General features: G+C 37.2%; 1 protein-coding gene across 3 annotated transcripts; it reads right to left on the minus strand.

The window, feature by feature from the left end:
• Positions 1–5,350: 5,350 nt before the first annotated feature.
• Positions 5,351–27,676, minus strand: LOC131937167 (synergin gamma). Of its 3 annotated transcripts, none has more exons than XM_059294374.1 (21): positions 27,636–27,676; positions 26,330–26,373; positions 25,473–25,597; positions 25,264–25,346; positions 24,695–24,873; positions 24,090–24,254; positions 23,741–23,944; positions 23,487–23,606; positions 21,601–21,937; positions 20,924–21,086; positions 20,428–20,506; positions 19,204–19,458; positions 15,752–16,612; positions 14,358–15,009; positions 12,002–12,234; positions 11,546–11,776; positions 10,403–10,503; positions 9,729–9,879; positions 7,870–7,926; positions 7,390–7,481; positions 5,351–5,953 (listed from the first exon to the last, which is right to left on the minus strand). In XM_059294374.1, the coding sequence occupies exons 1-21, from the start codon at positions 27,647–27,649 to the stop codon at positions 5,711–5,713; spliced, it is 4,389 nt and encodes a 1,462-aa protein (XP_059150357.1). In that variant the 5' UTR covers positions 27,650–27,676; the 3' UTR covers positions 5,351–5,710. The 3 variants fall into 3 exon arrangements, with proteins under 3 accessions (XP_059150357.1, XP_059150356.1, XP_059150358.1); XM_059294373.1 differs by having other exon boundaries at positions 25,264–25,349; XM_059294375.1 differs by lacking the exon at positions 15,752–16,612 and having other exon boundaries at positions 25,264–25,349.
• Between the last annotated feature and the right edge of the window lie 25 nt (positions 27,677–27,701).

Consider the following 27,701-nt stretch of genomic DNA (forward strand, 5'->3'; position numbering starts at 1 on the left):
CATTAAGGGTTCTATCTCAATGTCTGCCTGTTGATGTCTGCACAGTGTATGTCCTATCCAACTCCATTCTCTTTTCCTAAACTAAATAGCTTTTAAATGCACTACAAATTATAAATAAAACCAAACGAAATGTTTAGTAAAAAGCATTGGTTGTTAAAATGTGAAGAGGTTTAATGAACGTCCAATGCTTTTACGAAACAGTGAAAAAATACTTTGCTTCATTGTCCAACCAGTAGCTCTGAATGACAATTCTCTGCCCCTTATCTGAGGCTGTGCATGGTTCTCAGGTATAAAATTTAAAATTCATGCAAACGTCCGTGAATACAACTCACGTAACTGATTGGGTATAGAGCCCTTGCATATGACGTCACGGATCTTCAGTATGTAAACATCCGCCATCGCGGTGTACAGATCCACATTCAAAATGGCGATCCGTGCTGTGATCTAAAGCACATCTAAAGGGATTCCTTTATTTCGACTGACAAGGGTTATATTAAACCTAAGTGATAGAGATGGGCAGACAACAGAACGTAGACGCTGTTAATAAAACAAATATGCTCGGCCTTCACAAATATTAATAGCAATAGACCAAAATCTTAAATATTGTGTAATGTACGTTGTGTTTTATCTAATCGAACAATTATATGATCATCTTAACTAGATCAATCACAAAAATGTGTACTTTGGCAATATTTGAATTATTCAGTCGAGTAACATAAGATACCTGTTGCAAAAAATTGTGAGAAATTATCAGTATTTAGAATTAACATGACATCCTCATTCTGTCTGCAAACGATGTTTAAAACTCTACCTCTGGGCGTTTAAAAAAAAAAGCTGGAGCAGGACATTTGAAAGCAATGGAGTGTGAGAAGGGCTGGGTTCGACCAATAGGCGAGGACACCCACAAAACGTAACACAATTTCATGGGATGACAGAAGAAAGAATGGCGCAGAGAAATATATTGTGGAGCGACAGGCATACTGCTGGTCCTACTAATCTACTTACAACAAGTAAACTTTAGTAAACCAATGTTGCTGATTGCAAAAATATTTTTCCCTAGTAAGGTTTCACTTGTATACAGTGGCGTAGCGAGGTCGAGTGTCACCCGGTGCGGCACTTAATGGTGTCACCTCCCAGAGGCGTAGCGACCCTTCCCGGGGGCAAACTCTCAATTTTCGATTTGCCCCCCTCAAACTTTCGATTTGCACCCCCCCCCTCAAATTTTTCTCCCTATATTTTGCGATCTTTAGCCTTGGTGTCACCCCCCCTAAATGGTGTCACCCGGTGCGGTCCGCACCCCCCGCCCCCCCCCTCGCTACGCCTCTGCTTGTACAGGACCTTTTTAATCGTACTAAAACTAAATCCTTCGCCTAACCCTGTGTGCAGCTAATTAACATAAAATGTGAAGGTTGAAACTGTTTGATTTCCTTTCATTGCGCATGTCACAGGTCGACCACCATTTTGTTTCAGGGCTGTCAGCCAGGTGTGTTCACACACCAGCCTTTTAGACACGTGACACCATGTCAACATGGACCATAATAAGATTGGTCAACAATGAATAGACTTCAGCAGTACCGCGTTGAAAGTAAACAAGGATAAAAAACACACGTATTTGACCAAACAGGTGCGGCCGCTTGCCTTAAGGATCAAAGTAGACAAAGTCAACACACATCTTCTTACAAACCCAGGTCACTAAATAAAAAGTGGGAGTTTCAACATGTGTGGTATTTGCTATTTCTGTTTTTTTTTCATATAAATGCAATTTTTGTTGAATTTATAATCCAGTTCCAAAACAAGGTTCAGTACGAAGATGAAGTAGAGTTCATCTGGTTATCAAACACCTTTGTTTTGCCCAAACTCAAGTCAGATAACTCTATCAGAGATTGGTAGCCTCATCATCAGGTATGAGACAAGTACCAACTACGTAGTTAGGACCATATCGCACTACTCTTACTTAACAAAGGCTGTTCTCAAAAAAAAATATCTATAAAGGTTTAAGATGTTTACATGTAGGAAAGCTAGAGCTGTAGACGTTGTAAGCACTTTATTTCATGTAAAATAGGCTATGCAATTAAGGCAGTTAAAAAATTGTCAATTATTCTTTGAAAAAAAGCCCTGCAGTTTTTAAACTCCTGAAGCGCAATTTGTCTGAACTACTTGCCTGCACGGCGTACGTGCCTGTTTGCCCTATCGTGTAATGGTTGTAACTCAGGCCTGTTAATAATTTACTTGTTATTTGGCAAGTTACGTGCAGACATGCCAGGTTTTTTTCAACGTGGGAGGCCAAATGTTTTGTTCTCAAGTCACTGATATTTTCTTACTAATTAATTAAAACTTGGCAACTGCCATAGAAATCCTATGAATTTTTACAAAGGACCAAAAACTGCGAGAATAGAATAACCTTAGTCTAAATTTAACTTTAAAAAAAAAAATAATGGTTCATACACATCATTTACCCAACATTTGCTTTTCAGAAACAGCAGCTGGTTCACTACACAGGATAAACATGCCAAACTTTGATCTTTGTCATATACATTTATTGAAATCATTTCATTTTCAAAGTCTACTAAATGCTTTAAAATAATTAACTTCACAACACAATATTTGTGTCAAATTGTTGTTTTTCTTACTGACATCATCATTAATAGGTTATAGGCTAACAAAAACATCTTGACAAAAAATAGTATTCCCTTTGTTTATTACACCCTCTTAAATAAATAAATGTATGCATGTGTGTATAATTATTATTTATGATACATGTGTTTATTTCTGTTTGTTTTATAAAGTAATTTGATCTAAAGAATGAACAAGTGACACACAGGAGTTTATTGTTCTTGACTGACTAGAACTTTAAGTTGATCTGCTAGTTGAATGTTGCAAGAAGAAATCACCGGCTGCGTAAGAAACTGATGTAAGAGTGTGTACACAATGTTTGTGAGAGTGTGTACAAAATGTTAGTGAGAGTGTGTACAAACATGTCTGTGAGAGTGTGTACAAAATGTCTGTGAGAGTGTGTACAAACATGTCTGTGAGAGTGTGTACAAAATGTCTGTGAGAGTGTGTACAAAATGTCTGTGAGAGTGTGTACAAAATGTTAGTGAGAGTGTGTACAAACATGTCTGTGAGAGTGTGTACAAAATGTCTGTGAGAGTGTGTACAAACATGTCTGTGAGAGTGTGTACAAAATGTCTGTGAGAGTGTGTACAAAATGTCTGTGAGAGTGTGTACAAAATGTCTGTGAGAGTGTGTACAAACATGTCCGTCTTTGATCAGTGGCAATAACACAAGGCCAGGAGGGGCAATGTGTAGGGGGTGGGGTGGTAGGTACAGGGGAGACATCAATCAGACACAGGCGCAGTTGAAACCACAACACGCCCAGCAATGATCTGTGTGGCTGGCTGTGATTTAGTAGGTCAACAGCTAACACCAGCTAATGCGCTTGCATAAGGTCATAAACAAGGTCAGTACTAGACAGCCACAGCCAGTAAAGCCATGTAAACACTAGACAACCAGTGAAACCATGTAAACACTAGACAACCAGTGAAACCATGTAAACACTAGACAACCAGTGAAACCATGTAAACACTAGACAAGCTGTAACATGTGATAAACTTTAAAAACAAAAAAACCCACCTATGATGTTTACACTTAACCCTCTATTGTCCATTATGTTTCCAGACTATTTAATACCAAGGTCAACAGCGTTTCAAGAATTTTAGGGTGAACTACACATATACATTTCATTATTCAAAAACATAAGGTAGATACATTAATTAACAATGTAAAACTAAGTTCCCTATAGTACAAAACCAGCAATCCTAAATTAATTTCTTTATACTTTCCCCCTAAGAAAAATTTAATACAACTGACCTATCAATAGTAATGCACTTGTATTGTAAGCCACAAAAAATTGTCATGACTAGCTATTTGCAGATAATTCCTTAGAATCATTTCTTTACATATCAAAACAAAATCCAATACAATTGGCCTATCCATGTTAGTAAAGCACTTGTAAGCAATGGAAGTTGTCACAGCTAGCTATTACAATAATGTTTGATCAAAGAACATCAACTCTTTAAGGGGAAGTAACTTGTCACAAATATTGCCACAACAAAACCAGCTTTGGAAAGGAATGTATAGCATATCTAGGTAGAATATTTCACAGACACTAGCCAACAATAAAATAAAGCCAAACAACAAAGCAACAAGAAATAATGGACAGTCAAAGAAATATATATGTATCACAACTTGAAAAACATTGCAACTCAGAAATGATCATATAAATAACAAGCAACATTAACAAAATAAATGATGGATAATCACAATTAAATAGTTATTTTGAAAGAACCAAGACAAAGTTATGACATTTTCAGTGCAAATTATTTTTCTAAGGAGAAATATGTCAAGCAATGTCTGGCATGTTGATTCCAGAGAAACCTTGTTATATTTGTTACATCTCAACTCTTTCAACTAGTTAAAAATTCTAACATGTTGACATAAAGGTAAAAAACCAACTGTTTCAGCTATTTATACATTCTAACATAATGTAGACATTAACAAATAAAATTAAACATGACAAAACTATTTTTTGAACTAATGTAAAACAAAGCCACAGGAAAAAACAAAACAAAATTTTACTGCACAGTTAGTTTACAACAAATTCAAAATATCTGTCATAATCTTCCTCCCCAAACAATAAGAACTATTTGATGGAAACATGACATTCCAACCAGATTTGAACTCTACAGGTAAGTTACCTGCAGTAACCAAACTGATACAGGTGTTGTGAACACCAGGCTAACAGTATATATATATATATATATATATACATACATACGCAGGCTTTACAATATTTGATATCTACACCAACTATAACCAGTGACAGTTGAATTCAAATACATCTGTTTTTGTAACAGTTTGATTGGTTAGACCATTTAGTATAATTTAACTAACAAGATATAACATTGTGACTTAATTCACTGACAAGAAAGTCAAAGTTTTAATACTGGTGAATATGTGGATATTTTTGGAATATCAATAGTTTCCTAGGGTGCAACGTATGGTACAACAAACTGAAATCAATTATTATTGTGCATTAAAATTAATTATCCCAATTATTTAAGCCAAGCCAGATTCCCTGATGCCATAAGTCAACTACCCAGGTACTTGTGTAGCTGTACCAGTCTATATGACACTACAGAGATATCTAATGTTGTTCCCACACTGTTCTTAAAAATGTTTTAAAATATTTTAGTTACAAGTATCATAACATTTTAAAATCAAATATGCATGAAAAAAAAAATAAACAAAATATACAATAAAAAAGTTTGAGGATAGCAACACAATAAAAATTGTGTGTGAATAGCTTGAGCTTTGTTGAAACCAAATCCTGCTGCTATTTAAAGAAAGCAGACAAAAGTACAGAGCTGATGTGGGTGAACCAGAGCCTTCAACAATGGAATGTGTGGATCCAAAATGACCAGGAAAAAAATGTATGCATCAAGTTTTGGAGTCCAGGATTATTAACAATATCACAATAAATACAACTTGGTACGCCATGTTGAAAATAGAATTTACTTTGTAACATCTTAGGTGATAGCGAGTGGATTTTTTCATTGGTAAACTAACTAGAGATATGAGGACAACATCTATCCTTTATCACTTTCACAGATAGATTTTCAAACATTAGACAATGATCTATAAATAACTACTATAACAGTTCAGGTAGAGTTAATGAGGGCAAGGTCTGGTCCACACAGTTGACCCAGAAGTTGGCACAGGTGGCGTGGTACTGGCGGCCTGCGTAGGTCAGCTTGCAGCTGTTGATGCCAGCGCCGGAGTTGAAAGGGTTGGTGTCCACGTTGAGCAGGCAGACACCACAGGCCAGTTGTTTGGCGTGGTCAGAGTCTGACTTGAGGACACAGTTGCTGAACACAAGGGTCGACTGCTCCGGCTGAAACAGAGGAACGTTCTTAAGCCAAGTGGACTTTAGGTAAGTGTAGGGTTTATGTAAGGACAACAAGCAAAGTGGATCTTTGGCAAGTGTAGGGTTAATATAGGGACAACAGGCCAAGTATAACATCATAAGCCTACTATACAGGTTGAACACCATGACTATGGTATCTATAATAATAGTTTCGCTGTCTGTCTATGTATCTATCTATGTATCTGACAAGAATGCTCTAGAGAAAACACAAGCAAATTAAAAACATGCATAGTAAAACGGAAACGAAATATGATGTCACATTTAGCATATAGTAGAAAATAGTATCAAGCCGGAGAGTGCACACAGTAATATGACGTCATTGATTCTCGAGTAAACATTGAATAAAAAAGCAATTTTGTCTAATCTAAGTGGTTGGCGTGAAGAGTTTCATTCATACAACACTATCAACCTAGCGCCCGTTGTATCCTTCCTCAACGGGCCATTTTTCTCGTTTAAATAGGTTTAACTGTTGATTTAATGTGGATGATGTACTAGTCAACAAAATAATGGGATCTGGGTTTGATACAGGACTCATCAACAAAGATGTACAGACTGGGAACTTACCAAGAGAGAAGCTCCAACAACAAAGATACACAGACTGGGAACTTACCAAGAGAGAAGCTCCAACAACAAAGATACACAGACTGGGAACTTACCAAGAGAGAAGCTCCAACAACAAAGATACACAGACTGGGAACAAGAGAGAAGCTCCAACAACAAAGATACACAGACTGGGAACAAGAGAGAAGCTCCAACAACAAAGATACACAGACTGGGAACAAGAGAGAAGCTCCAACAACAAAGATACTCTGACTGGGAATTTACCAAGAGAGAAGCTCCAACAACAAAGATACACAGACTGGGAACTTACCAAGAGAGAAGCTCCAACAACAAAGATACACAGACTGGGAACAAGAGAGAAGCTCCAACAACAAAGATACACAGACTGGGAACTTACCAAGAGAGAAGCTCCAACAACAAAGATACACAGACTGGGAACAAGAGAGAAGCTCCAACAACAAAGATACTCTGACTGGGAATTTACCAAGAGAGAAGCTCCAACAACAAAGATACACAGACTGGGAACTTACCAAGAGAGAAGCTCCAACAACAAAGATACACAGACTGGGAACTTACCAAGAGAGAAGCTCCAACAACAAAGATACACAGACTGGGAACTTACCAAGAGAGAAGCTCCAACAACAAAGATACACAGACTGGGAACAAGAGAGAAGCTCCAACAACAAAGATACACAGACTGGGAACAAGAGAGAAGCTCCAACAACAAAGATACACAGACTGGGAACTTACCAAGAGAGAAGCTCCAACAACAAAGATACACAGACTGGGAACTTACCAAGAGAGAAGCTCCAGCAACAAAGATACACAGACTGGGAACTTACCAAGAGAGAAGCTCCAACAAGGAATGCTGTCAGGTTGTTCCAGGCAAGGTCAATGTCCTTGACAGTTTGCTCTAGTTCTGATGTTGATATGGCTGACAACAAAATAAAACAATTGTAGGACCACATTGATGGTTGAAAATTGTAAAGTAAAGTGAGCCTTTAGAACCTGGAGGGCCTCAGTATTTGAATAGGTAGAATGGTAAGCACTATACCTAGCCAACTTTACTTTCTCTAATGTAGGTCAGGTACCCATTAGAGCTGGGTGGACTCAGGGATCAGATCTCAAGACTTTTGGGTAAGCAGCTAGGCCAAGCTGTCTCATAATTAAAAATAGAAGTTCATTCAAAGTACATCCACAGTTGATGTTTTTGTTGAGTGTTTAAATCAAGTGGATTCTACAGGACAAACCAAAAACTCTGAAGCTCATCAGGTGAAATGATTGTTACACAAACAGAGTAATTGGTTGAAAACACAACTTACCGGTGGACCTCATAGAAGTCATTATTCTGCAAACTACTCGGTATATTTCCACCACACCTTCAAATAAAAGAAATTATTTTTATAAACATGTCTAGTCTAACAAAACAAGTAAATAGTTACAAGCTAACCTTAAACAAGCAACTTAAATGAGCAATATAAAATTGTAGAGCTGTGTGGTCAACTAAAGGAAAGCTGTAGCCAAAGTATAAGCAGAGTAGCCTGGTCTTACTTGTTACATAACCGGAGCCCTGTGAGGACCTCATTACAGACAGAGGAGCTAAAACTTACTTGTTACATAACCAGAGCCATGTGAGAACCTCATTACAGACAGAGGAGCTGGAACTTACTTGTTACATAACCAGAGCCCTGTGAGGACTTGAGGACCTCATTACAGACAGAGGAGCTGGAAATTACTTGTTACATAACCAGAGCCCTGTGAGGACCTCATTACAGACAGAGGAGCTGGAACTTACTTGTTACATAACCAGAGCCCTGTGAGGACCTCATTACAGACAGAGGAGCTGGAACTTACTTGTTACATAACCAGAGCCCTGTGAGGACTTGAGGACCTCATTACAGACAGAGCAGCTGGAACTTACTTGTTACATAACCAGAGCCCTGTGAGGACCTCATTACAGACAGAGGAGCTGGAACTTACTTGTTACATAACCAGAGCCCTGTGAGGACTTGAGGACCTCATTACAGACAGAGGAGCTGGAACTTACTTGTTACATAACCAGAGCCCTGTGAGGACCTCATTACAGACAGAGGAGCTGGAACTTACTTGTTACATAACCAGAGCCCTGTGAGAACTTGAGGACCTCATTACAGACAGAGGAGCTGGAACTTACTTGTTACATAACCGGAGCCCTGTGAGGACTTGAGGACCTCATTACAGACAGAGGAGCTGGAACTTACTTGTTACATAACCAGAGCCCTGTGAGGACTTGAGGACCTCATTACAGACAGAGGAGCTAAAACTTACTTGTTACATAACCGGAGCCCTGTGAGGACCTCATTACAGACAGAGGAGCTGGAACTTACTTGTTACATAACCAGAGCCCTGTGAGGACTTGAGGACCTCATTACAGACAGAGGAGCTGGAAATTACTTGTTACATAACCAGAGCCCTGTGAGGACCTCATTACAGACAGAAGAGCTGGAACTTACTTGTTACATAACCAGAGCCCTGTGAGGACTTGAGGACCTCATTACAGACAGAGGAGCTGGAACTTACTTGTTACATAACCAGAGCCCTGTGAGGACTTGAGGACCTCATTACAGACAGAGGAGCTGGAACTTACTTGTTACATAACCAGAGCCCTGTGAGGACCTCATTACAGACAGAGCAGTTGGAACTTACTTGTTACATAACCAGAGCCCTGTGAGAACTTGAGGACCTCATTACAGACAGAGGAGCTGGAACTTACTTGTTACATAACCAGAGCCCTGTGAGAACCTCATTACAGACAGAGGAGCTGGAACTTACTTGTTACATAACCAGAGCCCTGTGAGGACCTCATTACAGACAGAGGAGCTGGAACTTACTTGTTACATAACCAGAGCCCTGTGAGAACCTCATTACAGACAGAGGAGCTGGAACTTACTTGTTACATAACCAGAGCCCTGTGAGAACCTCATTACAGACAGAGGAGCTGGAACTTACTTGTTACATAACCAGAGCCCTGTGAGGACCTCATTACAGACAGAGGAGCTGGAACTTACTTGTTACATAACCGGAGCCCTGTGAGGACTTGAGGACCTCATTACAAACAGAGGAGCTGGAACTTACTTGTTACATAACCAGAGCCCTGTGAGGACTTGAGGACCTCATTACAGACAGAGGAGCTGGAACTTACTTGTTACATAACCAGAGCCCTGTGAGGACTTGAGGACCTCATTACAAACAGAGGAGCTGCTGATGGTGTTAAACAAGGTGTTGGCCTCAGCTATCACACGGCAGCAGTTGCTCAGACAGTGCTCCCAGTAGTGGCCATAGCGGTCACTACCCTGTGGACAAAGGTCAGTTAAAAATTATTAATTTTATTCATTTAATTTCTTATAAATAAATTACAACACTTGTTATACTACAATTCCAGCTTATATAAGAGGTTTAAATGTGTGTTGATTTACTTGACTCTGTGAGTCATGTAAGATTTACATGTGAACACAACTAGCATAAAAATTAAGCAGGGTGACACTTTATAGATAAAAACTTATTTACAATTAAAAATAAACACATTTTTACTAAAGATAAATGAAATAAAATCCATGAACTCTATGGCATCACACTAAAAATGATTTATATCACAACACAAGTCAAATTACACCACTAAATTAAAATATACACATTTTGACAGTTGTTATCAAAATTAAAAAAAATCTACACTGTCTACATTGTTGTTGTTTGGGTTTAAAGTCCATGAGATTATATTACAGACATTAATACAGTAAATCTAATCAATGCAATAGAGAAGAGCTAAGATGTTTCTATGCAGGTATGAGGGAGCAATGAAAGTCAATGAGAACTAACCTGAGCTTCATGCTGGATGTTGTATTTATCAGCAAAGTCTGGCATGGAGGAGAGCAGTTCTTGGGGCTGGATGGGATGGTGAGTACTGCTGGCTTGTACATCTAGCAATACAGCACAATCACAGATTTAATTACCTCACACAACACAATAAAAGATTTAATTAACTTACATAACACAATATTTAGTGCAATAATCAAATACACAACAATAAAATATTTAATTAACTCACACAACACATATTTAGTACATTACGCTAACCTAACACTGCCTTACATGTACAAACACGTTGGCTAATTGCTCACTGGCAAAAAATTATGTTTCTACAATAACAATAGGTAGATCTAGCATACTTGTTAAACACAGGTCTGATAACTAACTACAGCAACTTAGTCCAAAGCTAAAAAAAAGTTACTGTTGTCTTCTCACAATATTGTTGACACATATTGATTTTTGTTCAGTGTTTCAAAATGTGACTGACAGGATCTGAGCTTCATGGAGTTAAGCAATAAACATCAACAATGATTGGCCAGGACAGCTAATTAACACAAGTTTTGTGTAAACATCAGCATTATTATAAAACTACAGCACTGTATTTAGTCTCTGAATTACATAACATAAAAGGTTAATGTCATATCAACTATTTCCCAAGAACACAGGATTTATTAAGGGTAAATAAAAACAGCCAAACCTTGTTTTATTACATGCTTCCTCACAAGGAAAGCTTTGAATTTTTTAATCATTTTTATAATTAGTAAAGGTGTGAGACACATACCTAATTAGTGTGGAGATAAGCACATGTTACAAGCACAGTACCAACATAAACAAATCAGATGTGTAGCCAGCAGGAAAATATAGGCCAGCGAGATAGAGGTAACAGCATGTGCTGTGTGTGTGTGGGTGTGTGTGTGTGTGATCGTAGGGGAGCAGATGTTCTTTCCCATGAGCAAATCTGTTGTCAGTGGCTTGGCTTTATCTATAACAGTAGCACCCCCCCTCCATGCAATTTTTTCTCTCTGAAAATTAGCTGTAGTAAAACATTATATAACAGGAGTCTATCAAATTTTATGACTGGTGCATATAAACACAGTGAAACTTTATTTCTATTTTCTATATCTGATCCATGTAAAAACAACAAAGCCTCACCATCCTTAGCACTGTAGCTGTGCTCTGAGTCAGCAGCATCATTCTTGAGGTCAAGGCTGTCCAGGGACTTGGACTCAGCACTGACCACTCCAGTGCCCCCACCATTGATCTCACTGCCATTCAAATCTGTGCTGGACAATGAGACACTGTCACTGCCATAGTGGTCAGACTGCTTGTTGGATGGCAGGTCAAGGCTGTGAACTGAACCACTGTCTTCCCTGTTTTCTTTCACTGGAGAGTTACACAATTCAAACATAACATTAACAAGTACCCTGATACTTACATATTCTAGCAGACAAAAAATGGAAAGATAACATTCTGAACTTGGAGATTAATAAAACAGAATAATACATGTTTTTAGCATTAATGATTACAATGTGGGTCCATATCTATTATTAATGGTGTGACATATGATCCCATATGAACAAAAGAAGTGGTACATATGGAGCAACCTACATTTTCTGTTGGCACCAGCATGGCTATAGAGTGGACTAGAGTGGCTCAAGCCAAATGGACTGTAGATGGTGGCAGGTGGACCTTGGTGTATGACATCATCAAAATCATAACCCCTGGAGAAGGTGTGCTCATCCTCGTCTTCATCATGGCTGAAGTCCAGTGGAGGTGGACCCATGTCGTCATCTGATGGCATCCTGTACCCATGTCCGGCACCAGGTGGATGGTGTGTGTTCCTTGAGAGGGTAACAGAAACATCTTTATATTCACACACTGATTTGTTGTGTTGTGATGGTAGTTTGTAGCTGAGGTAGTTTGTAGCTGAGGTAGTTTGTAGCTTAGGTAGTTTGTAGCTTAGGTAGTTTGTAGCTTAGGTAGTTTGTAGCTTAGGTAGTTTGTAGCTTAGGTAGTTTGTAGCTTAGATAGTTTGTAGCTTATATGGTTTGTAGCTTAGATAGTTTGTAGCTTAGGTAGTTTGTAGCTTAGGTTGTTAGCAGCTTAGGTAGTTTTGTAGCTTAGGTAGTTTGTAGCTTAGGTAGTTTGTAGCTTAGGTAGTTTGTAGCTTAGGTAGTTTGTAGCTTAGGTAGTTTGTAACTTAGGTTGTTAGCAGCTTAGGTAGTTTTGTAGCTTAGGTAGTTTTGTAGCTTAGGTAGTTTGTAGCTTAGGTAGTTTGTAGCTTAGGTAGTTTGTAGCTTAGGTAGTTTGTAGCTTAGGTAGTTTGTAGATCAGGTAGTTTGTAGCTTAGGTAGTTTGTAGCTTAGGTAGTTTGTAGCTTAGGTAGTTTGTAACTTAGGTAGTTTGTAGCTTAGGTAGTTTGTAACTTAGGTAGTTTGTAGCTTAGATAGTTTGTAACTTAGGTAGTTTGTAGCTTAGGTAGTTTGTAGCTTAGGTAGTTTGTAACTTAGGTAGTTAGTAGCTTAGATAGTTTGTTGCTTAGGTTGTTAGCAGCTTAGGTAGTTTTGTAGCTGAGGTAGTTTGTAGCTCAGGTAGTTTGTAGCTCAGGTAGTTTGTAGCTCAGGTAGTTTGTAGGTTAGGTAGTTTGTAGCTTAGGTAGTTTGTAACTTAGGTAGTTTGTAGCTTAGGTTGTTAGCAGCTTAGGTAGTTTTGTAGCTTAGGTAGTTTGTAGCTTAGGTAGTTTGTAGCTTAGGTAGTTTGTAGCTTAGGTAGTTTGTAGCTTAGGTAGTTTGTAGCTTAGGTAGTTTGTAGCTTAGGTAGTTTGTAGCTTAGGTAGTTTGTAGCTTAGGTAGTTTGTAGCTTAGGTAGTTTGTAGCTTAGGTAGTTTGTAGCTTAGGTAGTTTGTAGCTTAGGTAGTTTGTAACTTAGGTAGTTTGTAGCTTAGGTAGTTTGTAACTTAGGTAGTTTGTAGCTTAGATAGTTTGTAACTTAGGTAGTTTGTAACTTAGGTAGTTTGTAGCTTAGGTAGTTTGTAACTTAGGTAGTTTGTAACTTAGGTAGTTTGTAGCTTAGGTAGTTTGTAGCTTATTTATTTTGTAACTTAGGTAGTTAGTAGCTTAGATAGTTTGTTGCTTAGGTTGTTAGCAGCTTAGGTAGTTTTGTGGCTGAGGTAGTTTGTAGCTCAGGTAGTTTGTAGCTCAGGTAGTTTGTAGCTCAGGTAGTTTGTAGCTCAGGTAGTTTGTAGCTCAGGTAGTTTGTAGCTTAGGAAGTTTGTAGCTTAGGTAGTTTGTAGCTTATATGGTTTGTAGCTTAGATAGTTTGTAGCTTAGGTAGTTTGTAACTTAGGTAGTTTGTAGCTTAGGTAGTTTGTAACTTAGGTAGTTTGTAGCTTAGATAGTTTGTAACTTAGGTAGTTTGTAACTTAGGTAGTTTGTAGCTTAGGTAGTTTGTAGCTTAGGTAGTTTGTAGCTTAGGTAGTTTGTAGCTTAGGTAGTTTGTAGCTTAGGTAGTTTGTAGCTTAGGTAGTTTGTAGCTTAGGTAGTTTGTAGCTCATAAAACAAGCTTAAGGAAAGAGGGGGGGGGGAGGGTATATATGTAACATTCTATGAATAATTTGTAGGTATTATGTAAATCAGCTATCAGATAAGTACAAACTCAGCCATTGTTAGTTTGCTGGCTAGTATGACAAGAAAGTATTTTAAGTGACAGATGGTTTTAGAACAAACAAAGAATGAGAGAATTTTAGAATAGGTACATAAGCTGTGGGCTTAATAAGACAAAATTTACCTAAATATGTAATTTAATGAGAGCAGGCTGACAAAATATTTACCTAGACCCATAAATTAATAAGAGCAAGTTGACAGGTAATTATCTAACATAACTTAATAAGAGCAGGGGTTTGACAGCTGATCATTTAATAAGAGCAGGGGTTTGACAGCTGAGCATTTAATAAGAGCAGACTGACCTGGCCATATTTTTGTTGACTGAGGCCTGGGGAGGCAGCTGGTAGCTGGACAGTGTGGCCGGGTCATCCCGAACCTTGAAGACCCCCATGATCTCACTGGTGCCCAGATTTTGTTTCTTGATGGTGACGAACTTGGCCTCCCCACTCAAGTCTCCCTCCTCGTCTGCGGCGCCAGCTTTAGCCTGGGCGCTACTGAAGCTACTCCACTCATCCTCCTGCCCTGTCTGGCTGCTGAAACCCCCGGGTGGGTCAATGTTCTGGGGGTTGGTGTACCCATGTGAGGAGGTGCTTGATAGTGAAGGACTTTGTGGCAAGACATCCCATCTGCTGCTGGTGTTGGGCACAACCCCAGGGAGAGATGATGTCAGCGTCGTGTCAAACATACCGGCCGTGACCGCAGTGCCAGAAGAGCTGAGTTTGTTCACCTGACTGTCATTGGGGCTGGCTGTAAACCCAGGGGGCTCGTAGCTGTCGCTGGCACCAAAGCTGGCCCAGTGGCTGTCCACTCCAGAACTCTCGTGGACCCAGCCAATGGTGGACTCCTGTTCAGAGAAGCTGCTGGAGGACAGCTGGTCCCCGAGGGACTGGGTGTCCAGCCCGCGGGATTTGGATGGGGTGGAGGTCGTGCTGATGTCGTCGCCAAACAGGGAACCTGAGGGTTGGTGGGTGATAAAGTCAACATCAATGTGGAGCTGGAATAATTTCTTAGTAAACACAAACAGGTAAAACACCAGGTAATTGGGGGAGCTACATCTACTACATCTACTAGTGCCAACACCTATTAATATCAACAAAAAAAAGTGGGGAGGGGTGTTACAGTAAGTTAGAAGGTTACTGTAAAAAGAAATGATATATTTTATTAAAAAACTTTCTAATATTTTTGTACGACATAGATTGGCTTAGTAATTTAAGCCAAGGGTTAAAAGTAAATTAATGTTTGAATTTGAAATTTTAAAAAGTATTTATGATTTAATATTATTTTACTTCTAATTTATACATTTAAATCATTTTAGTAGATATTTCAAATAATTCATGATGTATTCTGACATTTGTTTAGTAAGATATGACATTTGTAGCCAGCTACTTCTAGAAAGTTTTCACATCTAAATAGAAAAAGTTACCCCAATACAAAGTAGTAAAATTGATTTTTCTCAATTTTTTTTCAATATTTTTTTTTTAATAATTAAGGCTTTTACTAGTAAACATTTTTAAAAAAAAAAATAATTCATTTGAAAATGTACTTTAGTAAGCTAAAAAATGTGTAATACCGTCAGATTGATCAAGTTTATTGTATTTACTAAGACCTGAGATATTGGGAGATACATGAGAAGTGGGACAAGATTTGTAAACACAATGACAACAGGTATCTGTACACTAAGAAGCTGCCACAATACCATTTTTACTTCCGCCCTCACTGGTGACATCAGAGTTCCCGCACGAGAAAGTGACAGGGCTTTTGGAGGCTGCACTCACACTGAACAGCTTCAGAATATCCTCTTTCTTGGACGAAGCTTTCCCAGGCTCTTTAGAAGACACAATGGTTGGGGAGGCGGAACCGATGCTGTGGTCCGTGGTGGGTGCAGCGGAACCGATGCTGTGGTCCGTGGTGGGTGCAGCAGCAGAGAAATCTGCCCACTCTTCTTCTTCATCAATGGCAACTGCTTCATTGTTTGTGCTTGATTGGGCATCAGGTGGCGCCGGTTGTTCAAAGAGTGAGGGCTGTGAGAGTGTGAGAACCCTGAGGGCGCCGTACTTATCCTCATCCCCTATCAAGGGCCCTTCTGTTGAGGGTGGGTCCGAGGCTGCTGGGAACAGCACAGCGGAGGCAGATTTAAAGTCAGCAAATTCATCATCAGTGTTATTGTTGGGGATTGCAGAGGAAACTTTGGAAGACACAGCTGGTGTTGTCAAATCTGGTAGTTTGGGTACTGTATGGTTTATTGCACTAAATACGGTACTATCAGTCCCAGCAGGCAGTTGGCTGGAGGGAGGTTTATGGAAGGCGGACAGCCCACCAGCCTTCCCAACACTTTTGACACCTTTGGTAGCCTTGACAGTCGGGTTCTTTTGAAAAGCAGGGAAGGGACAATGCAGTGGGCTGCCATCCGGAACTTCCTTCTTCTGCTGGAACTCTTCTACGTAAGACTCAAAGTTCCTCAGGTCATCGTTCTCTGACTGCTCTGATGTGGAAACCTGGCTAAGACTGTCGCGCCCGTCTGTGAAGTCGTCATCTTCAAAACTCGGAGAAGTGTGACCTGTGAATTTTATCGTGGGTATAAAGACAAGATCAGTCCTAAAGTATTTCCAACTGGCTACATGGTTTTAAATGGAATGTCAATCACAAATAGTGCAGTGCTGTACCATGCAGTTCTAGCATTAACATAAAAGTTTAGCGGTCTAACAGACACAGTTAGAAAAGTAAAAAACATATTTAACCCCAATCGTTTAAGATTACAATTTTTAAAAAATCATTTCTAAAACAAATAAAATTTAAATGATAATTTACTTAAATGATAAGGATCTAAATATTTAAAAATGAGTAAGTATTTATATGAAAGCTAAAAAAATATCTACATTTCAAAAGCTCATGACAAAAAAAATAGGGTAGGGATACTTATAAGGGCAGCAATCCATTAGAAATCCATCAAATGACATTGCAATACAATATTTTTCTTTACAACATCAAACAATTAAGTTCTGTACATATCATGTCAAAGGATTATCTTTTTTAGCAACAAGAAGGGATGTAGCTAAACTACAATAAAAATATAATTTTTTTTAATTGAATAAGGCGGAGAGAAATGCAGTTACATTATTCTTTTGCTCTCATATCAAACTTGCATCAACACACATAATACAGTTTCACTAGTTTTTTCTACATAAATCAAAATTGTACCCGCCCATGTTTTTTCTACATAAATCAAAATTGTACCCACCCCTGTTTTTTCTACATACAACAAAATTGTACCTGTCCCAGTTTTTTCTACATACAACAAAATTGTACCCACCCACATTTTCATGCCAGGGTGATAAAGTAGTTTTACTCTGGTTAGGATATTACATCTAGTTTAGCTAACTTAACACATGTATCCACACAACATTTTCCCTCTGGTTCTACTGTATGTTGATATTGTTGTCTAGTTAACATAACAATTATGTCAAGATAATAGTTTAACTTTGGTTGAACTGTATGTTGACATTGTTGTCTAGCTAACATAACAATTATGTCAAGATAATAGTTTAACTTTGGTTGTACTGTATGTTGACATTGTTGTCTAGTTAACATAACAATTATGTCAAGACAATAGTTTAACTTTGGTTATAGTAAATCTAGTTTAGCAAGCTTCACACTTGTGATAAAACAATAGTTTAACTTTGGTTTCAACAATGTCACACTACAACTGCTTAGCTACAGTGTTTGATTACAATATTTTGAAAACCTACTGTTCTATTTTAGAAAAGCACACAAGCAGTCATAGCAGTAAACAACAAAACAAAGCAGCATTAGTTCAAAACAAGCTATGCCAACAATATCAAAAGTCTGGCCACTCTGGTTTCACAACTACAAAAAATTTAATCCTTCAGCTTAGTTACTAGAAATTTAAGCCACAAATAAATAAGAAATTTCTACTTTATTTCTTGCTAATTTGTAATTACATGTTTTAGATATGTTATATCTGTAATATATTAAATTCATATTTAATTGTTAAAATGATTAAAAAATGTCTTAAGTTGCTGAAGACATTAAGCTGATGTGGTTAGTTACTCAAGCTGAAATAACTTGATACAATATAAACACAGAAGCATTAGTTGTAAGCAGACAAGGGCCTATGCCAAGTGACACTAGAGGAATGTGGGACAAACACTTGCCTGTGGAGGAGTCGCTGCTGCAGAAGAAGGAACGCACATTGGTGCCGTACTTATCATCTACAGGCAGCGAGCCTAGCGCCAGTTGTGCGGGAGGCAGCTGGTCAAGCTGGGGTGTGATGGTGTGGGTTGTGGCGGGGAGGGAGGCAAGGGGTGCAGAGACCACATAACCAGATCCACCACCAATAAACTCTCCATAAGCCTCGTCTAGTTAAGATGTTACATGAGGGGAAGAAAATCAATCAAGTGGTTTGTGGTTGGAGATAATGTACATCAGCTTATATTAGTGCAAGAGGTGCGTTTAATGTTATTTCAATTCTTTCTTTTGGGAGGCAAAAGGCATATATGTATATATTTTTATAAAATGTATAACTATTTCTATTACACTATATCTTACACCCCTCCCCCTACCCACAAACCAATAGTAAAAAAACAATTAAGCTTCCATTTTTTGACAACATATCTGCATCATTACAACCAGCTTTGCGGAGGAATACAGATCTTTTAAATGGCAACATGCAAATTTGGATAACAGTTTCAATGTAGTCAGAAGAGAAATGTTGAGGTAAAAAGAAAAATGTAACCATATGGACCCTGGGTAGAAAATAATAGAACTAAAAATAATACCACAAGCCAAGTTTGACCCATACAACATTATATTAAATTATTATTAAAGGAAAGCTAATTTAAGTTTATATGGCAGTGTATCTCATTAGTATAAGGCTTGTTTGATGTATTTAGTACAAATAATCAGCTGGCTTACAGTAAAGTATCATTCATATTAGTTTTAGATATTCCACAAGCTTAGAGAATAATAGTCATACATCTTGGCTTTAAATACTTGTTAATAAAAAAGCTTGACGAAAGTTTAATTGGTGAATGTGTATGTATCATTTAACCATTAATTAAGTCGCTAATTTAGATGTGGAGCATAGTGAGGATATCCAGGTAGATGGGGCAATAAGAAAAGTTGTCTGACCTTTGCCAACACTGGACATGGCAGGTATGGCTGCCTGGAAGTCTGTAAAGTCATCATCTTCTGGTGCCAGGGTGGAGTGACCTCTAGCAGCTGGGGTGACCAGCTGGGGCCTGGGCTGCTGCACCCTGTGTACATTGTTGGGTGGGGACATCTGGACTACACCTGCCACAGGTGGGACAGTGGCTGCAGGTGTGTGGGCTGTGTATACCTGGTGCTGCATGGGGGTGGTAGGCAAGGTGGCAGGTGGGCCTGTGTCTGTGGTCATACACATTAAAAAAACGTTTATTTCTGCAAACTTTAAACCTCAAGTAAGAGAGTATAATAATAAACAGGCCAATTCCCCAAACTCATCAATCTCCCACATGTGGAACTGGGACAACAGCCAGAATTTTTTTAATGTTTGCTTGTGATAATTTATAAAGTAAAAATATGTAAAATTAAACCTAACAATTTTTTTTTAGTTTTTCTATTGACAAAACAAATTTTTCATCTCAGATTTTATATAATATTCAATAACACTTAAAAAATAGCATAACAAGTTTTTAAACTGTGACATGTCATGAATTAGTTCTAATATTTAGTGAAGGAAAAGATGATTCTTAACAACAACATTCAGCGATTTCTCAAATCAAAAAAAAATTAAGCTCAATCTTAACAAAAAAACTAACAAATGTTTTCTTTGAAAGGTTACACTTGTGTTATAAAACTAACAAATACATTTTCTTCAGGAAATCTGCCATTTGGTATGTTGCTTTCAGGAAAATCAAGCACTGTGGCTATTCTGGTAAACAGCCGTTGGGCAAATGCTATTCAGGCAAGTTTCTTCGAGTTATTAATCATATACTAACACATATTATTTTTGCCATTAACTTAAAACTATTTATCCCTATTGATGTTACCTTGTGCAGTAGCTATAGATTAACACATATTATTTTTGCCATTAACTTGTAATTATTGATGCTACCTTGTACAGTAGCTATAGATTAACACATATTATTTTTGCCATTAACTTGTAATTATTGATGCTACCTTGTACAGTAGCTATAGATTAACACATATTATTTTTGCCATTAACTTGTAATTATTGATGCTACCTTGTACAGTAGCTATAGATTAACACATATTATTTTTGCCATTAACTTGTAATTATTGATGCTACCTTGTACAGTAGCTATAGATTAACACATATTATTTTTGCCATTAACTTAAAATTATTGATGTTACCTTGTGCAGTAGCTAAAGCAGGCACTGGTGCTACAGGACATTCCACCAAAATGTCCATGGTGTTTGTATTGTATTGGTGCTGAAAGAGAAACAATGTGAATTGTATTTAGTGCTGTAACATACTCCAGGCTATTTATGCCAAAACAGATAATATTCTTTACTATTGAATGGAAATTTATCTTTAAAGACAACTTAAGTCCTTTGTATTTTTATAGCATTTTCAAAATCATTGTTATAGTTAACTAGAAAAATGTGAGGTTAATAATTTATGTACACGTGTACTACTGAAATTGTTCTTAAGGCAATGAAAATTAACAAAACTTCTACAGCAATTGGCCAGAAAAAAATTCAACACAAATCAATGGGGACAAATTAGGATGTTCCTGTGTACCTGAGTTAAGGACAAATTAGGATGTTCCTGTGTACCTGAGTTAAGGACAAATTAGGATGTTCCTGTGTACCTGAGTTAAGGACAAATTAGGATGTTCCTGTGTACCTGAGTTAAAGCTATCATGGCAAGGATCAACCAGAGCTCATGCTTGACCAGTTGACCAGGGGTTGCTGTGTTGCATAATGACCAAATATGGGCTAGCTTCTCTCTGGGTAAGCCACTAAGTAGAAGTATGGGGTAGAGTCGTTCTGTTGATATTTTGTTGTCTCTGTAAAGTAAGAGGCACACAACTTGGTGTAAAGGTGGCCTGATTAGGCTAATAGTGAGCTGGTTGTCAATATGAAATTTGATATCAAATTCAAGATAGATAACCAACTGCACAGAAAATTAGATCACAATTAAGTTAATACTAATTGTCTAACTTTAATTGACTTATAGTAAGCTCTTACACAATGTTTTTTTCTACCAAATATATCCTCTTGTTATTATATTTAAACTGCACTAGTTCAGAAGGAAGTTATCACAAAATATTTATCACATGTTGTTTTCAAACACCTGACACACAAGCTGGGTGCATTATAAGCCAGAAACTGGTGGTTCACCAGTACTAGGCTATGGCTTCAGACATGTACTAGACTATGGCTGCAGACATGTACTAGACTATGGCTTCAGACATGTACTAGACTATGGCTGCAGAGACATGTACTAGGCTATGGCTACAGACATGTACTAGGCTATGGCTGCAGACATGTACTAGACTATAGCTGCAGTAATGTACTTACACTAAAGAAGCCTCCCAGACATGTTTGTACACTGGGGGCATCTGCTCCTCATTGTGGGTGCACCACTCTGGTAGGGTCAGGCTCCTGTTGGTGTGGCCAGTGGTGAAAGGCTGGCTGACCGCTGGACCAACATGGTTGGCGATGTGGCTACCAGAGAAGGGTTGGCCGACTGCTGGACTTACATGGTTGGTGCTGTGGCTACCAGTGAATGGTTGGCTGAAAGCTGGGCTAACATGATTGGTGGTCATGAAATTAGTTGGACTAGCCAGTGCGGTGGGGCTTACAACCTCTGAGTAAGATGGGGGTGGACCTAGTGGAGGGCTCATCACAGTGGACCCTGCATGAAATAAAAATAGTGTAAAAAATTAAAACAAAATAATATAGTTTATTATTGAATGTTGTTGGGAGATTTGTAGAAGGCACTTGTAGAATGTAGCTATTTACCACTCTTGAAAAAAATAAACTGGGAGTGATCTCCCCTAAACTTTCTCGAATATTCTTATATAAAACAACAGGGGATGGGAAATCGGGCTATAGGCATGATTTTTAATCCATTTTAAATACTTAAAGTTTTAAAAATAGAATAAAATATCGCAGACAAAAGAATTGCACACCAAGTGAACGCCAAATAAAAAAGTGCATAACAGTGCGCAATATTATTAGTACTTTCAAAATTTACATTAGTTTTTTGAGAAATCGGAAGTAGCGTAAATTACTACTTCCGGTCAACGGAAATTACTCAAAATTTAACAGAAGGTAGAAAATTAGATCTTTTACTCACATGTGAAATTTCATTTATCTATCTGAAATAGTACTCAAGTTATAGGCTTTTGAAAAATTCAAAGTAGAAAAAGTACCACTTCCGGTTATCCGAAATTGCTCAAAAGTTGATACGGATCTACGATTTTGATAAAATACTTATATATAAAATTTCATCAACCTAGCTGTAACGGTACTCAAGTAATCGTGTTTACACACAGACAGACAGACACACAGACATACGGACAGAATTGCAAAGCCAAGTTTTTCAGAATGGATTATGCATAAAACCTCTTAATTTTGATAAATCTGTATTGATAATTTTTGCCCGATTAAAATAAGTCCTCTATACTTCGGATGTGATGAAGGACTGAGGTGTAATAACGGTGAAAATTGTTAAAATTTCAAGAGATTTTTTTGCACGATTACAATACTTTCTCTATACTTCGTATATACGAGAAAGTAAAAATCACAAGAACACCAAAAGCGGATTCAAGAAAGTAAAAAGTTTAGTACACAGACAACATACCAAAGAATTACACAACAACTATAGCTATGCCACTTTATCTTCAACAAAATTACAGTGAGTTCTTATCTACTTAACAACATTTTTTTTTAGATAACAATGGGGTCATTTAGTGCACTGGGTTTCATTTTATTAAACCTCAGATAAAAATAGGCATTTGAAAGAAATAAAGAGTAAAGCAACCCTAAAATTATTTTTTAGAGAATACTTTTTAGTTGATGGTTGTAAGTTATTGAACTAAATAGTCCCATCCAACAGCAGTTTATATTGTTAGTGTTATCTTCTTTATGTATAGCTAAATAAACAAACAGTTATTTTAAGTAGTCACTGAAAACAGATTTAATGGAAAATATGTTCTCTAAGTTCTAGCCTAGAACTAGATACCAACCTGTTCCAAAAGCTATGATGTGTAGCTAAGGAAAATGTTCTCTAAGTTCTAGCCTAGAACTAAATACCAACCTGTTCCAAAAGCTATGACGTTTAGCTAAGGAAAATGTTCTCTAAGTTCTAGCCTAGAACTAGTTACCAACCTGTTCCAAAAGCTATGACGTTTAGCTAAGGAAAATGTTCTCTAAGTTCTAGCCTAGAACTAGATACCAACCTGTTCCAAAAGCTATGACATGTTCCCCAGGAGGAATGACAGCACCAGCAGGCACAGCTGCATGAACCAGCTGCGGGGAATGGGTTGGCAATGGCGCAGGCGGCGATTTTTTTGCCTTTGCTGAAAGAAAAAACAATTAGGTTGATGCTAGCACTGCGAATTAGAAGCTAAGATGCCATTAATGGATTACTTTAAATCAGTATTTGTAAATGATGGCAAAGATAAACCACAGTGAGATGCATGTGCACACCAACCTGGCAACTGAAACAATCCCTCCAAGTCCTCAGCCTGCATCTTCCAGCTCCTGGCGTGGTCACTTTCATGAAAACTGGACCCTTTCAATCTATGAGTATCTATGTGGCCAGATTTCTGAACCTCATTAAGAGTGGGTTTGTGGAAGCCTTTAGCTTTTTTAGGGGCACTAAGATCTGAATATTCTAACATAATCGATGCTAAATCTGAAAAAAAAAAAGTTCAAATACTGGAAACTTGGTTATTATCAATAAAAGTGATCTAAATACTTCTCACTTTTTAATGAAGAACAGTGTTAGCAATACAATTTTTGCTTGCATTGAAAGATAGATCCTAATGTTCTGAACACACCTTTCTTTTCTTCTTGTGGTTTGGTCTCTGGTCCTGGGGCTATCACCTCAACAGATTCATGGGTTACCTTTCTTTCTTCTTTCTTTACAGCTGACTGCTGGAGTGATGGCCCTTGAAGAAAGTCACCAAATCCATCATCGTCATCTGCAGACTGGGTAGCAGCTGCTGAGACAATGTGAAATGGAATAATTAAACACTGCTATCCTTTAAGCTTTTTGCTATACAAAAATTATAACCTTTTACTTTTATAAACAGAACATCCTGATTTTAAAAATTCAAAATTGTTTTTTTGCGTCTTTTTGGTGTAATTGTGTAGTTACATTTTTAAAAATTGAAGTATGAATTGTACTTAACTTTTCCTATACTAGGTTTGAGAAAAACTTAAAATTCAGATGCCTGATCTGAACAGACTTTATATATTTTCATATATATCAGAAAGTAAGAATTTCTAACTTTATTTTTAATTTCCCTCACATGTTTTGAATGAGCCTAGAGCTGTGTCCTAAGTATGGCCCAATTATTAAAGAAATTCAATACAAAATATAGCTTTCACATATTTTCAAGTCTATTAAATTACACACAATATCCCAAAAACATCAAGATACCTTTTCCTTTAGAGGTGGCCATTTTGGTGTCAGCACTAAAAATAGATCCGATGAGCTTCCCCTCGTCAACTTTCACACTTCCAGGCCTCCCAAACTGTTGAAGCTTCCTTCTCTGCTCCTCAAAAAACCTTTCCTTCTCTGACTGTTGACCACCTTCTTTTGCTTTGTTTAATGATGCTCTATATACGACATTTAAAAAATAGAGTGAAAAAAGGAGAATAACAATACTTTATTCAAAGCTACTGAATATTTTATGGTATCACACAAATACAACATCTTCTAGATTCACCATCAAACTAAGTTAACATAGGGAGTACACAAACCAACAACAATTAATCACCAACAGTAATTACTATCACCATTTATCAAATGTATGGCAGATTAAAAACTGTCCAACATCTGTTGCAAGATGTTTATTTTTTGCCATCATCTTGATTTTAAAAAAAAGTTTATTTAAACCCTTCTCCTCCTAAATTTTGTGGTCTTGTTGCCTTTTTAAAATTACATTATTTGACTGACTACATAACATTTGGGTTAAGAGTTTAAAATCAATAAATTATAATAATTACCTTGGTCTGGTAGGCATGGCAGCTGTTGTATTGTGAGCAGAGTAGGGGGGTGGCGGAGTGTTAGGAGGGCCCATTCGCATTCCCTGCTATGAGAGACATATTTATAATGAAACTATGGTTAGAAATTTCTTTATTTAAAAGTTTATTTCTATCTCTTAAGGAACTATGAAAAAAGTAGCTTCAAGCCAATAGCAAAAAAAAAGCCTAACCTGGATAGGAAACCTTAAGCCTGGTGCCATCATCATTTGTTGTTGCATCATGTTGTTTATGGGCATGCCAGCCTGCATGTAGGGCACCATCCCAGGGACACCCTGTGTTGGCTGCATGTGTGGGCCTGTGTAAATATGTCATTTGTATGTTAAGTTTTTATTCAGTAATCACTTATGTTCCATCAATAAATTATAAATCTTGAAAACTTATAGACAATGCTTTTTAACACTTATTTCTCCACGTCTAGATTTATAGATTTAAAAAAATGTTAAAACAACTTAATATATATTAAAAAATGTACGTTAAGCTCAATTATTGTATCTTTAATTAGAGGCAAATCAAACTGGCTTTAAGAGAAAATGACAACTACCTAGCCTTAAAAAAAATATTTAAAATCTTGTTAACACTAATTTTAAAGGCTTCACAATTTTTAAATTTAAAATATGCTTCACTTTTTATTTTTAAATCAGATATTTAAAAAGTTATCAAATAAAGCTATCATTGAAGCAATCATTTTCTATTTTAAAATACAGTAATATGTGTAGATTATTAAACACCTATGGCTATTAATCAATATTATTCTTACACATTTTTAGATGAGCTATCAAGAATAAATGATAAAACTTTGAAAATTGAAAAATTTTGATCTAAAAAAAAAATGGAAATTATTTTATTTTTGCGAATTTTCTGTTGATAAATAGGCCATTCATTGCCTAGGCGTCAGTCTGCAACTTTACTAAAATTAAACCTATTTTAATTTTAAAATGAGTAATACAACTAAGCAACTTAAATCTATATATTATATAACTTGTTGTCTACTACTACTGTTCATGGTTGAAAGCACAATTGAACTTACCAGCAGAGTATCCTCCTCCTACAAATGATGTAGCAGGATTATATCTGCAAGGGAATGGGATTTCAATTATAATTAATCACCAAAGGCTGTAATTTGTCTTGTTTAGAATTACCAATGTATAAAAGTAAAGAGAGTTAGCTTTACATTAGGCTTTATCCGAAAGTCTCAAGTTCGAAGGGGGAGTAAGAAAGTCAGTAGAACGTCCCTGAGTCCACCCAGCTCTGATGGATTCTTATCAAACCCGCCCAGCTCTGATGGATTCTTATCATACGTTAAGGAAAGTAAAGGCATTTAGGCATAGTGCTGAACACACTATCTCTTCATATGCCACTTCACTTGCCCCATCCATTGAGACATAGACTGTCAGTGTCAGATTTGTAAGGGAACTTACTTTACTTAAGTAGTCTGTAGTCTAGTAGATCTATATTCTATATCCTATCAGTATATTTATAGATCTAGTATAACATACTATGTCATACTCACAGGCTTGGAGTGGGGAATGAATGGTGTTATCATGGTAATGACAATGTACAATTCAAAGTATTCTTCAATGTTATTTAATATTTATGTTAATAGGCTATTAGGCCTAACAATATTATTATAATATAAATAGGCCTAATGTTTATGTTATCTGTCCAGTCTGTTCATTTATTGAAATTCAATGTGTGATAATGACAAATGATATTGAATAATGATATTGAATGTATTGTAGGCCTATATCTATATATATGAATATGTTGTTATATAAAAGGTAGGCCTAACAAAAACTTTACACTTTAGGGCCTACTTATTAGTACTTATTACTAAAAAGTAAAAAGGCTAAAGTAATAGATTGAAAGGCTACCGCTGGCTATTGGCTAACATAAGCCTAACTGGCTAAGCCTTAGGCGCCCTTAGGCCTTAAGCCGCCCGCCCTAAGGTGACAGCGTATTGGCTGTACTGCCATCTGCATCCAGATCTATATCTAAATCTACACAAGATCTAGAAGTCTAGAACTAGTCTAGTACTCAACTTCAACTGTTCAAAAAATCACTCAATCAGCTATTTTGACTCAAACTATTGTTGAGTCTAGTCTTCTTGACTCAACTGTGTGTGACTGTTGTGATTGTTGTGTTGTGTTGTTGGATCCTCCCATATTAAACATCTAACCAACATTAACTATTAACGTACTCAAAGCTTTTAATTAAAAATGGATAGAAAAGTTGAAGAAAATATGTTTACTGATTTTTAAACTATAAAAACCATTTAATAATCCGCGGTTAATAAAAATAATATTCGTAAACACCGATTATTATAAAATAATTACCTTTTATCGGCCATCTTTTTTTAGGTCCCGCTAGTTGTCTCAACTTTATTAAAAAGTACACAATAT

Source organism: Physella acuta, unplaced genomic scaffold, assembly GCF_028476545.2.
Source record: "Physella acuta isolate Inbredline_101_S28 unplaced genomic scaffold, ASM2847654v3 ptg000201l, whole genome shotgun sequence".
NCBI lineage: Eukaryota > Metazoa > Mollusca > Gastropoda > Physidae > Physella > Physella acuta.

What these genes read in the sequence shown, in the direction of transcription:
- LOC131937167 (XM_059294373.1), bottom strand. An exon ending in AGGAGGAGGATACTCTGCTG is followed by an intron (nt 25,598 to 26,329) that starts GTAAGTTCAATT and finishes ATATTTACACAG; the next exon opens with GCCCACACATGCAGCCAACA. An exon ending in TGTCATAGCTTTTGGAACAG is followed by an intron (nt 21,938 to 23,486) that starts GTTGGTATCTAG and finishes TATTTCATGCAG; the next exon opens with GGTCCACTGTGATGAGCCCT.